The sequence below is a fragment of the Momordica charantia genome (assembly GCF_013281855.1).
Source record: "Momordica charantia cultivar OHB3-1 chromosome 3 unlocalized genomic scaffold, Mcharantia_2.0 BLBB01000003.1, whole genome shotgun sequence".
In the NCBI taxonomy this organism is placed as follows: Eukaryota; Viridiplantae; Streptophyta; class Magnoliopsida; order Cucurbitales; family Cucurbitaceae; genus Momordica; species Momordica charantia.
Window position 1 is genome coordinate 20216854 of NW_028275161.1, and position 15764 is coordinate 20232617.

At 35.9% G+C, this 15764-nt stretch overlaps 2 protein-coding genes and 2 pseudogenes across 4 annotated transcripts; all 4 read right to left on the reverse strand.

Annotated features, from left to right (window-relative positions):
• On the reverse strand, positions 1 to 3157 carry LOC111010729 (cysteine-rich receptor-like protein kinase 25; annotated as a pseudogene). Its single transcript, XR_015789701.1, has 6 exons — positions 1969 to 3157; positions 1754 to 1891; positions 1523 to 1644; positions 901 to 1435; positions 614 to 764; positions 1 to 508 (listed from the first exon to the last, which is right to left on the reverse strand). The product of XR_015789701.1 is annotated as a cysteine-rich receptor-like protein kinase 25 (transcript).
• Positions 3158 to 4450: 1293 nt separating this feature from the next.
• Positions 4451 to 6771, reverse strand: LOC148212544 (cysteine-rich receptor-like protein kinase 25; annotated as a pseudogene). The gene is made up of 5 exons (XR_015789702.1): positions 5713 to 6771; positions 5485 to 5622; positions 5269 to 5390; positions 4932 to 5142; positions 4451 to 4825 (listed from the first exon to the last, which is right to left on the reverse strand). The product of XR_015789702.1 is annotated as a cysteine-rich receptor-like protein kinase 25 (transcript).
• A 1238-nt stretch (positions 6772 to 8009) lies between these two features.
• On the reverse strand, positions 8010 to 9151 carry LOC111010883 (protein NDR1). The gene has a single exon (XM_088121591.1). It carries the CDS (start codon positions 8733 to 8735, stop codon positions 8190 to 8192), a length of 546 nt encoding a protein of 181 aa, XP_087977717.1. The 5' UTR covers positions 8736 to 9151; the 3' UTR covers positions 8010 to 8189.
• A 972-nt stretch (positions 9152 to 10123) lies between these two features.
• LOC148212545 (NDR1/HIN1-like protein 26) lies at positions 10124 to 11303 on the reverse strand. Its single transcript, XM_088121590.1, has one exon. The coding sequence runs from the start codon at positions 11079 to 11081 to the stop codon at positions 10398 to 10400; it is 684 nt and encodes a 227-aa protein (XP_087977716.1). The 5' UTR covers positions 11082 to 11303; the 3' UTR covers positions 10124 to 10397.
• Positions 11304 to 15764: the final 4461 nt, after the last annotated feature.

The following is a 15764-nucleotide window of genomic DNA, read 5'->3' on the forward strand; positions in this document are numbered from 1 at the left end:
TTGATGATATATTAACAAATGGAAATACGTATCATTAAAATTAATTGATAGAATGTTTATTTCTTACACTATAGATAAGATGACATGATCTAACAACCATTTGGACTACTTAAAAACAAATAAAATCTTGAGAGTACTTCAGATCCACACTATGTCTTTTGCAACCAAGAATTAATATTAAACTATTACCAGACTTACTTCAACCAGGATCCAACTCAATTATGGATATTTTATTGGCAGACCATTGGACTGACCTACTTGCAGATTGATTACTGTTATTGTCTGTATTTCGTATGAAGGATGCTGGCTCATTAGGAAGAGGTAAAGGAAACGAATAACTATTCAACATAAGAACAATGGATGCCATGGAAGGTCTACAGCTAGGATCCTCTTGCACGCATAGTAAAGCTATATGAATGCATCTAAGTACCTCATTTCTTAAGTAGTTGTCTCCCAAACTCGGGTCTAATAGTTCTAGTGGTATTTCGTCCTTCCATAGTTTCCATGTCTGACGAAAAAAATAATAATTTTGAGAGTTAAGCGTAATACATCATTTGCTAAGTTCAATTTAATTGCTAAGAGAAAGAATTGAAAAGTTTCATCATTGACTTACATAGGTCAAGATGTCTTTCGAAAGACCCGATAGATAAAATGTATTGTTTTTCTTGCTGCTTATAATCTCCAGCACTAAGACTCCAAAGCTATACACATCAGATTTTGTAAAGAAGTTTCCGTGCATTGCATATTCAGGAGACATGTAACCGCTGAAATGTAGAATTATTAATAATCAACATTCAAGTTTTAAGTTACAAAGTAAAAATTATCCCATATTTATTATAATTACTCGATCATTGAGCATAAATGATTTCAAACAAGCTTTGGGATAGAAGGAAAACTTACTAGGCAATTCGATTTGTATTTGCTTCATTCTGATCCACTTGAATAATTCGTGCCATACCGAAGTCTGAAACTTTCGGATTCATATTTTCATCCAATAAAACATTACTAGCTTTAAGACCACGATGGATAATTCGAAGTCGGGAATCTTCATGAAGATATAAAATTCCCCGAACAATCCCATTAATAATCTTATATCGGGTCAACCAATCCAACTCTTTTTGTCTCTTTGGGGTCTGCACTCAAAATAGAAGAATCAAACAAACTCTAAAGTATAAAGTAAATGAATAAAGGTAGAAAGAAAGGTAATGTGTGAAATGAACAAACCAAATAGGAAGTAATCAAGGCTTTTGTTGGGAATATATTCATAGATGAGAATCTTTTCTTCACCCTCCAAGCAGAATCCCAAAAGCCTCACTAGATTTCTATGTTGAAGCTTAGCAACCAACATAACCTCATTCTTGAACTCTTCAGAGCCTTGCAAAGATCCTCTCGATAGTCTTTTCACTGCTATCTCTTGCCCATTTTCAAGCCTTCCCTGAAACAAATAACGTGCTTCTAAATCAGTAGCAAATGAAATTTGCTAATTACACAAAGATTAGAAGTGAAGGATTTGTTTGGGTACCTTGTAGACTGCACCAAATCCACCTTCACCTATCCTGTTCTCTGCTGAGAATTTGTTAGTAGCGGCATCGATTGTATTGAAATCAAATTGCAGAGACTCCACAGTGCTAATCCCACTAACAACTGCACAAATTAAGCCATACCCCACAAATTATGTCCAAACTTGGCATCTCATTTTTCAGAAATCAACCAACTTGAATTTCAGAGCTAGTGTGGAAAGAATAACGTATACCACTGTGATCTTCCTTTACAGTAGTGTATCTCTTCTTTGCTCTCTGGCGTAGGAAACACCAGCCGACGAAAAGCAGAATGGAGACGGTAATTGGAAGCACAGTGACCAGAATTATGAGAGTGGAGGATCTGGTTTCCCCTGTTTTTACAAATTACCCAATAAAATTGGATAGCACAGCACAATTATACTAATATAATTTAAGTCATATCAATTACCTGAGGGAGCATGAGGAGGAGGAGGCAGTGGTGGAGTTTTGGGAGTGGACGGGGGAATTGGTGGAGGATTGTTGGCGGTGAGTCGGTAAAAGGGGTAAATTTCGTAACGAACGTAGCAGCTGGGATACAAAACTCTGCCGCCTCGTTTATTTGCGCAACAACTCGGGACAGCAACGATGGCCTGTCGTAAGCATTCTCGGCAATTGGAAATGGATAAATCGCCGGTGCACTGTGCCAATGTGTAAAGTGTATGAAATGTGAAATTTGCCTCTCGAGTTGCAACCATTTCGGCCACGGAAGAGGCGTCAGCCGCCCGGGCCACGGTGCCCCCAAACGTGGACATGACCAGTTGGTTGAAGCGAGGCTTGTCGGCGTCTATATCTGCGGTGTTGAGTAGCATGAGATTTGGGACGGTGGAGAGGTCGGAAAAGATAGATTGGTTGGAATAGCGCAATATGCAGCCGTCGTACCAACTCACAGCGCCTTTCCTGAAGCGGCAGAAGTTGTTGGCCGTGTCGTTGATGGCTGTGGCCACGCAAGCTCCACAGTTGTCGGTGACGTCTTCCCAGCACTGGAAGAGACCGTAAACGGTGTCGGTTGATGTCAGACCAACGGACGTACTGTGGAACGTTTTTTGGTGGGCGACGTTGTTGAATTCTAAAAACAGAAGATTGAGGCTGGACTGATAGGCGCTGTTCTGGGTGAAATTGCCGGGTAAGCAACTGCGATATGGGTATTGTAATAGAGTCTGAGCGGTGATGAAACTAGGGAGGAAGATGAAACTAAGAAAATTGAGTATGCCCAAGACCACGCTCTTTGTTGCAGCCATTGAATTGAAGCTTCAAGCAGTCGGGTTTGTTCGAGAAATTATATGAACTGAGGATTAAGAAAGGGAGCGCCAGTAATCGAGATCGGGACAACGCCGGGCAAACCACAATTTTCTTTCGAAAAATAGACAAACGACAATTGGTCCTTCCCAGAACTACAGATTGCCATCCACGAATCAGTCACGCAGAAGCTGAAGAAGCAACCTGTATTCCTTGGATTTTTTCTTTTTTTAATAATGTAATTTAAAAAATAAAAAACAAAAATAGGGTAGTAGCTGACTCCTGTCCAATCACCCTGAATTCGTTGCAATGGACGCGAGTTGTATTTGTTGTGGCTCAAACTATGCACTATCTATGAGCCTCCAACTATGTGCAGTTGGAGTCACCTGTTGTAAAAAGTAGAAAGTAGTGTGCAATGGATACGACTTAGGTGATCCTAAATTTGGGCCAACCTTTCATTTTCGACTCCACCACTTTCCAAACCAAATCCTCAATATCTCTCTCTCTCCTCACAACTGCAGTTTTTGCCACCTCCGCAAGTTGCACTAGCTGTTTCATATTTTAAAATTTATAAACATACTATTTTATATTTTAATCTCATTTCATTCTTGTTAAAATTGAAAAATGTAAAATATATAACTAAAATATAAGTACGAGACCACCTGTTGATTTGTGGGGTTTTTTTTTTTCTTTAAAGAATTGAGAATGCAAAACAGAAAAACCAAAAAGATTATAGTTTTTAATATCCAACTTTCACTAATCTATCTATTGAACTAAATACCTCTCTTTTTTTCTTTTCTCATTAATGTTGGGTGAAATAGTGTCTCACCTAATTAGCTAGCAATCTCAATACAATTTTTAAACTATAAAACAACTAATGATTATTTACCATCATTAAACCTAAGTCATTTATTGATGCATTATAAGCATATCTCGACAATAAATAACATCTACTTCTTTTGAGGTCGAAGTTCAAAATCCCATACCCACATTCAATCTACTAAAAAAAAATATTGAGACCAACAAGACACTTCGTTGTGGGTGCAACTTAGTCATAGACATTCTTTTGGCACCTGAATTACCATTATTTACTACAATGTCATTGTCTCTAATGCGCCTAAAGAACGGTGGATCTTTAGGCAAGGGCAAAGTAATAGAATAACTATTAAACATAAGAACAACAGATGTAATAGATGGTCTGCAACTAGGATCTTCCTGAACACAAAGTAAAACAACATGGATGCATCTAAGCACCTTACTTCTTGAGCAACTATCTTTCAAACTTGAGTCCAATAGTTCTAAGGGTGTTTCGTCCTTCCATAGTTTCCAAGCCTGAACAAAAAAGTGTTGGGATTTGAGAGTTCAATTTTGTAATGCATCATTTTCTAAATTAATTATATCATCACGGCAGAAACTGAAAATTTTCATCTTTGACTTAGATAGGTCAAGATATCTTCGGCAAGACCTGACACGTAAAATGTGCTATTTTTCTTGCGGCTTATAATCTCCAACACTAATACTCCAAAGCTATATACATCAGATTTCATAGAAAAATTTCCTTGCATGGCATATTCCAGAGACATGTAACCGCTAAAACACAAGCAACCAAATACATATAAGGAACTAAAAAATGAGCAGAATTAGGGAAGAAGAGCTGAGATTTAACCAAATGACTCTATTAACAACAATTAATTGAGCATAAATGACTACAAAAACACAACAATTAATCATTTCCCTTGCAGCATTTGTGTACTAAAAGAGGAAGCTTTAGAACTGAAGGATATAACTTACTAAGTACCAACGATTCTACTTGTATTTCCCCTGAGTCTGGTCAACTTGGATAATTTTTGCTATTCCAAAATCTGAAATCTTTGGATTCATATCTTCATCTAATAAGATGTTACTAGCTTTTCGATCACGATGAATGATTCGAAGTCGGGAATCTTCATGTAGATATAACATTCCTCGAGCAATCCCGATGATAATCTTATATCGCCCCAACCAATCTAACACTCTCTGTCCCTCGGTATCTGCACATTTTAGATAATAATAATGTTCTAAATTGAAGGGAAGGAAACAAACTGGAGTATGAATTAAATGAATAAAAGTACAAAAAGAGACCACGAGTAAACACACCAAATAGGAAATAGTCAAGGCTTTTGTTGGGAATGTATTCATAGATGAGTATCTTTTCTCCACCCTCAGAGCAAAATCCCAATAACCTTACAAGATTTCTGTGTTGAAGCTTAGCAACCAACATGGCCTCATTCCTGAACTCTTCAGAACCTTGCATAGATCCTCTTGATAGTCTTTTCACTGCTATCTCTTGTCCATTATCAAGTCTACCCTGAAATTACATACCCATAAATTACCAGCACCCCAATTACATAATTCAAAATCCCCAGGAAATATCTTTGGTCATCTGTTTTCTTTTCATCATTAATGAAAAGGGATTAACTATTTGTTTGGGTACCTTGTAGACTGCACCAAATCCACCTTCACCCAACCTGTTTTCCTCTGAGAATTTGTTAGTAGCAGCATCGATCGTTTTGAAATCAAATTGCAAAGATTCGTCAGTGGTGATCTCATTGAAAACTGCACAAATTGAACCAACCCCCAACAAATTATATCCAAATTTGGCTTACCGTTTTCAGAAATCACTCTAATTGTATTCCATAACTACACATACCACAATCCTCCTTTCCAGCAGTGTACTTCTTTTTCCCTCTTCGGCGAAGGAAACACCAGCCCAGAACGAAAAGCAGAATGGAGACAGTAATCGGAGCAACAATGGCTACAATTATCACAGTCGAGGATCTGCTTTCCCCTGTTCATCAAATTGAGGCCTCTTTAGCATTTCTCATTTGCTTAAAGAAAAAAAAAAGGAGTTATGTAAGGGAAACCACACGACGATAACCTGATGGGGCTGTGGAAATGGAAGGGGGAGTTACTGTTGGTGGGGGCGGTAAAGAAAAATTGGTCATTTTGAGTCTGTAAAAGGGGTAAATTTCGTAACGAACGTAGCAGCTGGGGAACAGAACTCTGCCACCGCGCTTGTTATTGCAACAACCCGGAATTCCCCTGATGGCACGCGTTAGGCATTCATCGCAATTGGAATTCGACAAATCGGCGGTGCACTGAGCCAATGCGTAAAGCGTTGTGTTTGGCGTGAAAATTGCCTCCTGGGTTGCCAACATTTGGGCCATCACCCGACTACTGGCGTTGCCCGCGGCGGCTGTCAACGTGGACATCACTAATTGGTTGAAGCGAGGCGTGTCGACGCCAATATCAGCTGGGTTTTCCAAGCCGTAACTTGGCTGTGTGGACACCACGGAAATGAAAATTTGGTCGGAGTAACGCAATAGGCAGTCGTCGTACCAGACCACAGCGCCTTTTCTGAAGGGGCAGAACTGATGGGCTACGTTTCTGGTAGCTTCCATTACGCAGTTTCGGCAGGAGGTGTTGGTGGTGTCTCCACGACACTGAAACAGGGCGTAAACGGTGTCGTCTGGTGTTGGGGCGGCGGAAGAATTGAAGAATCCGTTTGTTCCGGGGGCGTTGGTGGAGAGATTTGAAAGGAGAAGATTAAGGGTGGATTCGTAGGTGCTGTTTTGGGTGAAATTTGTGGGTATGCAGCGGTGAAGAGTCTGAGCGTGTCCATGGATGGCGAAGGCGAAGAGGAAGAGGAAGAGGAAAATGGGAAAATTGAGCATTTCCAAGAATTAGTTCAATTTCCCACTCTATATACCAATGTGATGTTTGGGCAAAATGTGATTTAGAAACCAGGCCAGGCTCTCTAATTATATGTTGTAGTTGGAAAGCGATGGAAAACCACGGATTAGGAAAATTCTCTTTCTTTTTCTTTGGAAATGGGTCAACGAACTCGTCCCTCCTGGAAGAAAAATCAAACCACGGACACGAAGCAATAGTCAATCAACCCCGCTGGACAAGTTTTTTTGGGTTTATTGGTGGTACGATCCAACCATTGACTTTTGAATTTGAAGTTAATAGATGCCTAATTAACTTGTTCTATGCTCGACAAGAAAAAAATTTGAAGTTTACAACTAAGAATGAATGGTTAAGAGTTTTTAGTGATACCGTTGGTGTAAAGCATGTTTAAAAATAAATGTCTACTTAAAATTTTGGTCATAAACTATTAGAATCATGTCTGCAGGTTTGGATGATGGTACTGATTTTGAAAAAAAAAAGATTTACTAATGCCACTTTAACTAATCTCGTAGAAATTAGTAATTTCTAATGCAAGATGGTTATCATGGGTTTGAACTCATTTCTTCTCAATTAATCCTAGTCTCTTTGAATTAATGAGTTTTAGTTGTTAAATATTTAATGGTGATAAAAACAAAATTGTTTTTACTTTTAAGGAGCCAAAGTGTTTTCCTATTAAAAATAAGACTTTATTTTTTTGTTGGCTAATCAAAGCACCAGTATCCGTTGCTTTTAAACCACCCGAACACGAATTTTTCAAAATTTTGAGTATTCGTCATGAATAATTATGGGACGATGCTTGGCTTTTCAGAATTCTATCCATCCTGATGAATTTCCCCATCATCTTTATCTCTCAAAAATATATTTCCTATCTTATTGATCATTTCCAACACCAAACCTCTATTGAAAGCTACTTTCGAAATACTTAGGTCGTGATTGGTGAGGACTTTCTAATACACCATGTGGGGTGAAATTCAAACTCAGAGACTTTTGATTAGATATAGATGTCGTAAACCGTTGAACTATATTCAAGTTGTTTTATATTTCTTAAATATTTAAAATGCAGTGACATAATCTTAAAGTGAATTGAATCAATTAAAATTGAAAATTGAAAGGCAGGTAATAAAGGTGGATTATATTTGATAATATATATTTATCTTTCGAGAAAGTACTTTTTTTTTAATCTTGAATTTTCACTAGCTTAATCAATCTACTAAATTGTGGACTATTTAAAATCATTTGTCAAATTTTAAGGATAAAAAAATGTTCATTTTGATACTTTAAATATATATTTCAAATTTTAAAGATCAAGAGAGTTCATTTTAAAATTTCAAATTTCAATGACCAGTAAAACCTTATTTCAAACCTGACGAACTAAAAAAGTATTTCCCCTTGTTATATATTAATAAATGGATTACATTATTATTTTTATCCATTAAAAAAATATATAAAAAACGAAACAAAAAGATGGAGCCTCCTATTCCAATATCTAAAAGCCAGTGACTAAAGCCTCCAATTCCATTTACGTACATCTATAATTGTACAATAAATACAAATCTTGTGAGATCGAGAAAACAGAACACCAATAAAACATAAGATCAATTTGGATCTAAAACCCAAAGAAAGTACTGCAAATCCCAAGATTTCTAGCTACAACTTCAAAAAAACTTAGCTTAATTTCATGTCTCTTGTTCCTACCATTTGCCCATCACGACCATTTTCCACACAATCCTCAAAAACCAACCGACGATTCCTCGACTTGAACCTCAAAATCTTATATCTAACCCTCGTCTCCAACCCAACCCTCAGATCCACTCTCCCATCAGCAGCACCACAATTCACACTCATCTCAACCTCTTTCCAATCGCTGCTCTCGTGGCCCAAATAAAACCCCGGGACCGACTTCGCCCCAACGCTGTCGTTTTTGCAACGCACGGTTACATTAATCTCGTCAAAGAAGATCCCAGCCATTCTGTTGGGATTTGAGACCGTCATGTTCAAGGCTACAACAGAGCTGCTTCTGGCAAAAGCGGTGTCGTTTTGATGCGGCTTGAGATCCAAATTGGAGATGGCGAAAGTGGGAGTCTTGGGGGTTATGCTGGCCCATATGGCTAAAGAGGTGAGACCCAGAACTGTTACAACCTGCAGAAACCATATGTACACAGAAGTCTCGCATTTGGGAAATGTTTTGGTTTTGGCTGCTGCACTACCCATTTTAATTTAGAGAGATTTTGAGACAGAAGGGTGGTATATTATATAGATTATGCTGCGTTTTTCCTTCTGGAGGAAGAAAGGCTAAGAAATTTTGGTGTCCTGTTTGAGTTTGATTGGAAGAAAGGTGCTTTTTTGCATATCATATGCATTTCTTCGATCACTCCCCACGTTTAAAGGGGATTTATTTGGTGTAAAGTTTCTACTTTTGCGTCATTGATCATCTGGAAAAAAAAAGAACAACAACTTCGAGTTGGGATGGGATTCCTTACTTCCAACTCTCCAAGAAATTGTTCACATTAATTCGGATTTTTTACGAATCCAGTTTCCTGGTTTTCTTTGGTATTATTTAGTCTGTCCGTTCAATTATTTTCTATTTTTTGGTGAATGAAATTGTCTAATACCATTTCTTTTTGGGAAGGGTAAAAAGACAAATTCACTTTAGAGGAAAGTATAAAAACGATCCTTTAATATACTATTTATTCTTATTGCACTTTCATCCCTTCATGTTTGGTTTGGGAAGAAATGATTTATTAGATAATAAAAAATAATCTACTTTCATTATTAAGTGGTTTATTAGATAATAAAAAACAGAAAGATCTATAAACCAATTCAAAATTGAGAAGAATTCTGCGAGAAGACAATTGTACAGTTGGGAAAAAATTCGGTCTCACTTACTAACAGTCAAAATGGAAGCGGATCAATTCCGAGTGAATGATTACCTTTGTCAATTTAGTTATGGCAATATCATTTTTATGTGTGGTCGTAATGATTATCTTTGTCAATTTAGTTATGGCAATATCATTTTTATGTGTGGTCGTGTAGTTGTTCAGACAATAAACTCCAATTATATAAAGATGCAAACTAAAAGTCACACGGCATTGAATCCATAAATAAATAAATAAAATCACTCATAAATTACAAGGATTATTATAATTAAACTCTCAACTACAAACTCTAAATTGCCCCGAGGCAAATATATTGTCAAGGTTATGAAATATTTGTAGTTTTCTTTGTAACGAGTTCTGCCTATTTGTTGTCCAAGACGCTCTAGATCTCATTTAATCTAGCTAATTTTAGGGGTTTGGTTGTTAAGACAAGGTCCCGAGTACCCTTATTTATGATATTGTCCGTTTTGGACATCGTTCTCCTGACTTTGTTTTTTGTTCCACCCATAAAGTCTCATATCCCTCTTCTTCCTTAGTCAATGTGAGACTTTGTTTGTATTTCCCTAACAACCCCAACACTGGTTCCTCTCTAACGTCATTCATTAATTGGAAGGTTTAAAAAAAAAAAAAACTGTCCACTATTCTAGACTCATCCAAGAAGAACGAAACTGTAGCAAGCTTCACTCTAGGGCGTGATTAGTACTCCAATTGAACATTCGAAAGTATAACTGTAGCAATCTTTGATTTCTCCTTAGTTGGTAGGTAATTTTCGCAATTTTCCTTCAACTTTATTATTCTATTCCATGATTACTAAAAACACACCAAGACAGACCACCCCTCAATCAAATTGAGATGAATTTACAGATGATGAAAAAATTAAAAAATTAAAACCAGTTTTTAAACTCTAAATACATAAGAAATCACAGGAACAATTAATCCAAACTAATTTACAAACCAAACTCAAATCTAACCAAAACATTAGAAAGAAAAGTATTAATCAGCTGGTGAAGTAGACTGGACATCTGACGTCCTTCGAGGAAGGCAAAATGGTTCCATCGGGGCCCACCGCCACGTCACAATTGGCGTGCATGCCGTGGCGCTTACTATCCCACGTGGATATCTTGAACCGGATAGTGGACGATATCTCCAGCCGGAAACCCACCGTCCCCTTCGCCCGATCGTTGCTGAATTCCATCCACCGCTGGCTGTTCACGTTCAGCGTCGCTCCGGTCAGCACCGCCGCCAGCACCCTCGTGGTCTTCGGCCCCTCGTAATAGGAATCCAGCAGCTGCGCCGACCCGATTTTCTGGTCCTTGTAGTAGACCGAACCGGACATCGACTCGTAGTAGATCCCGATGTTTTGGTTGGAGTTCCGGGCCGTGACGTTGAACACGATCTGGGCATTCTCGAAGCCGTTGTCGAGGCCCAAGCCCGGAACCGAAAACTCGTGGATGAAGAATCTGGGCCGGTGGGGCCGTAAACTGAGCCACAGAATGAAGGTGATGATGCCCACGATCAAGAGTAGGCTCAAGAAAATGGCGCATATGAGCTTGGAGAGGCGCGTGGTGAGGCTCTCCTTGACGCGGTGGGCGTAGTAACGCGCCGTGTGGTGGCGCTTGATGACGGGCCGTTGTTCTGGCGTGTTCGTATGCTGCACGGGCAAGTGACTGGGACTCTGCATCTTTTGCCGGCGGAGAACTGAGAAGGACAAAATTATTTTGAAAATTGTGGGTGGTGATGAACAGAACCATTTGCGGGGGTGCTGAAGTTGTAAATATATATAAAAAAAATAAAGAATGGGGGAGGACTAGGAGAAAGAAAGGGAATATCTTGGGTGGGGGATTTTGATTTTGGGAGAGGAAAGAAAAGAATATAGAAGAGTGGTGGACCGTTTGTTTCATTCAATGGGACGATGAAGCTAAGCAATCCGTTTATTCTCATCTATTAATAACAAAATGTTCGTGTTTCAAGACTTAGTTTTGGAGGGATTTGGATTTGGAAATAGTTTGATCTTTCGTTATATTCTTTTCTTCCTTGTGAGTTCTTGTATTTTTTTTAATCATGTGCATGCTGTTAGTAATCTAGTTATTGTTGTATATTCTTTCGATGGGATCTCGAGATTAATTTTTGATTCATCTATGCCTAAAAAATTAAAAGTTTTAATGTGATCTCCTTGTTATATGTTATCTTTCCTTCACTTCTTTCTTATACCAAAAAAAAGAATAAGAAAAAAATATTAATTGAGTGTTTAATTACTCATTCCCACTTGTCTTCCTCCTCTTTCAATAACAAAATTGATTTCGTGCTCGCTTTTGAGTAGCAAGGAAATTGATTGTAATTGAGTTAGGCTCAATTTGAAGCAGATAAAACCCTCACTTTAAGACTAAAGCGAGCTTAGCGGTAATTGACATATACCTCCAACCATGAAGTTGCGAGTTCAAATTCCCTCCCCAATATGTTATACTCGGGAAAAAAAAAAAAAACCCTCACTTTTAAGATAATTATAATCTCTAAAATTTTGATTTTTTTTTTATTTTGGTTAAACTCAATGATTCAATACACTACTTATTAAGTTAAAATTCAAAAGAGTGGAAAATGGTGCTCAGATTCACGTTTTTGTTTTCCGAACATGCATGCCAATATTTCATGGTTTGGGTCAGCATAAAGGATGGGTTCTTGTTTGGTGGCTTGGCCCATTGGGTCCAATTCTCCTTGTACCGCCAATATGGGCTGTATATGGCCCAACTAAATTTTCTCGTTGCTTTGTTTGCTGTAAATTATAGTTTTGTCAAACTCTTAACTACTATGTAAGTAAAGGTTTTGAAATTTACTTCTCATGTTATGAACTTTTACAAATTATGAACCTGTGGACCAAAATTCAAACATAGTCTACATAAAACCACCAAAGCGAACATGGTTCAACAGTAATTTGATACAACCAAGAGGTTGTGAGTTCGATCCTTCACCCTACTTGTTTTTCTAAAAAAATGTTACATAAAATAAAATTTTTGTAGCTCATATTAAAGATCCCACATAAAATTAAATGAGTCAAAAAAGTCACAATGAAAGTTTATAATGGACCATTTAGAACCTCGTCATAAATCTAAATTTCAAGACTCGGGAACTCATATTTTTCAAAATTATGGAAGTCATATATATATATATGAATAAGCTTGGTTACAAGTTGAAAAACCTAACTTTAAAGTTTTATAGCCCTAAAAAAGAATAATACCATATTAGAAGAATGTATAAAGTTACCTCTGGCTCTACCCTCAGTCTATGATTAGCAAAGTTGACTCCAAAACTAAAAAAGCAAAAAAGCATAAAGAAAAGAATAATAATACAAGAATATGGGTTTTTTTTTTTTTTTCTTTTGTGAAAATTGGGCATTTTGTTCATATTTTGCCCCACTATTACACATACATAAATTTATCAATTGATATTTACACCTCTCATCACCATACATATATCTTTATGTTCATATCATATGAGGTGTTATCCACTTTAACCTAAAATCTGCAATATTGGTTAAATATATGTATGACATTATATATTATATATGTTGTAAGTTGGTGCAAGTATATTTGGAAGCCAAACCATGGTGTCATTTGGATGGCACCATCAAATCTAAGGCTGCGGTTTCAAGTGGGGCGGAAAAGGGGAATGATGGATTTTCTCTGGCCTCGCATTCACTTTCACTCAAAGGTATTTTGTCTTGGCTTGAATATCACGTATCACACCACAAAACAACATATCAAAGGTGTGCCATTTGCATTTTGCACCAGACTAAAATTTCGAGGTTGGGTTGGGTTGGGTTGACAACATTCATTTTGGAGAATTTAAAAGGATGAGTTCTCGAGAGGAAGATATTGTTGATGCAGAATTTGAATCTAGATTCTCACATCAAATGCTCCACGAACGTCTGGACATACAATAGATCATATTTTAATTTGTGTCAAAGTCTAACACACCACACAATTTTTGTTCAAGTCCACTGCATTCCAAATCCTAAGTCAAACAAAGGCTTTAGTTGAGACTAGCAAAAAAGTACTTGGATTCTAATCTTGTTTTAATTTTTCAAGATTTTATTCTATTTTAGTATCGCCTCTCAAAATGTTTATATTTGTTGTTAAATTTTTTATTATTTTGGTTCTCGAATATTCAAAATATCTATTTTAAAATTAATTTTTTAAAAATAATCATTTTAGGTTCTTCTTAATATTATTATATCTTCTAATATATCTTTGTGTCTGCTTAATACGCTCATCTTGGAATTAACCTACTTGACTCTCATATACATGCTCACTGACATGTATACATATTCACGACAATGACATTTTTCTATGACAAAACCTAAATTAGTATACATGACAAAAATTAGAGGAAAAAAAAAGACATTTTAGAAACCAAAATAGAATTCCAAAGGTTTGTTTTGTCCCAAAACCTAAATGTTTGTTTTGTCCCTAACTTGTAGAGATTTTAGGGACAAAACAAACATTTCAAAATTTTATCAAGTGATTAAAATTTTTTTTTTTTAATTTTAGGAACTAAAATAGAATTCGAATATATATATATAGATTCAAATATTTTCTATATTTAATAATAAAGAAAGGTCTACCAATAATTAGAGAAATTAGATTATTGAACTTGGAAAAGTTTTCTTTTAATAATCAACGACTATTTTTTGGGAGTGAAGTCAATTGTTTGTTGATTTTACCTAGAGTTTATTTTAAAAATGGACTTTCTTAGATAAATAAAATTTTCAAAATATATCCTAAAAGATCAACTTTATTTTTTTTTATCATATACGCTTTTCAAATTCAAGTCTATATTCAATCCCAATGTTATATTAATAAAAATATTGCTTCAAATCCTCGTACTATCATTTCTTTCTTGCTATCTCATTCTAAAATCAAGAAGTGAATCCACATTATCCCAATGATTCTTAAAGTCAAATCCAAAACAATGATTAAAGTTATAAACTCTAACTTAATTAGGGGTGTCCAAATCACTTAATGATGATAATATTAAGTATATTAATAATATAGAGAAGGGCCAATCAAGTAAAGGAAATGAAATTAGTAAAGTACGACGTCGTTAAGACCCAAATGGAAGAGAGAAGGGCAATGAATCTCCATGACATGCGGCTTGATTTCTTACTTTCTCATCATCATTATCATCATCATGTGGCCTCTCGAGGGTTTTAATATTTGTTGCATGCCAAAAATTCTTCTTCTTTATTATTTATTGTTACACAGCTTTCAAATTATATGGGAATTCTCTGTAATCCTATAAATATTATTTGACTTTGGCGTTTTTTTATTATTTTTTTTCAGTATTATTTCTTGAGCACATATAATTCTCTTTTAATATTCGTCTCTTGAGCTGGTTTGACTGTTTTGCATAAGTTTTAGAATTGTCCTTATCATTGCGTAGTTACAAAATGGTCAACAAAAATACAACAACAAAGCTCACATCTAAGCCGAGGAAAAGAAATTCTTAATATATATATTCACACGAAATGAAAACTACTTTAAAAAAGAAGTCGAGATTATTACGATGAAAGATATGCATATAATTTTAATCATAAATAGATAACAAAAAATTTCTCTGCTTCGACTCAATTTTCCCTCTCTTCGAAGGAACTCTGTAATTATTTTTTATTGTTGTTTAAAATTTAATTTGTGTCGGGATCTATGAATAAAAAAAAATTATGGTTAGAAAATATATAAATAAAATACAAAATTTAATATGAATGAATTAATTGCATCGTTTAAAATTGTCTATAAATTTAATTATATTAAATAAATGGTTGAACATTTTGTTAAATAACGAAGAAAAAAACCAATTAAAAAAATCAAATCACTCAAATCCAGACTACACCCCAAACACAAGCTACTACTCAAATTCAGGCTACACAACATCTCAACATCAACTCCAGCTTAACAAACTCAAAATACTGATATCAAACCTGTGAGCCAAACGCCCCTTAACTTTCTCATGGGTGACCAATTTTTATAATTAGACTCATCATGTATAAACGAAGGGTCCCAAATTAAAATAACGATCTTAAACTTGTGTGTAATTAACTGATATTTTTTCCCATTAAAAAAAAACAAACTGATATTTTTCTCTTATATTTTTGGTATTGGGGCAGTTTAAGATAATTACTCAAAGTCAAACGAATTGCCAATTAGGTATTTCAATTGCAAGCAAAGTAATCTCTCTGTGGGGAAGCTTATCGAATAAAAGTCAAACTAGCTATTAATTGGACATCGAGGGAGGATTGACCTTATAATTAACAAATATTATGAGAAATAACATAATTTATTGCCATAATTACATACATATCATCTTTTAAATT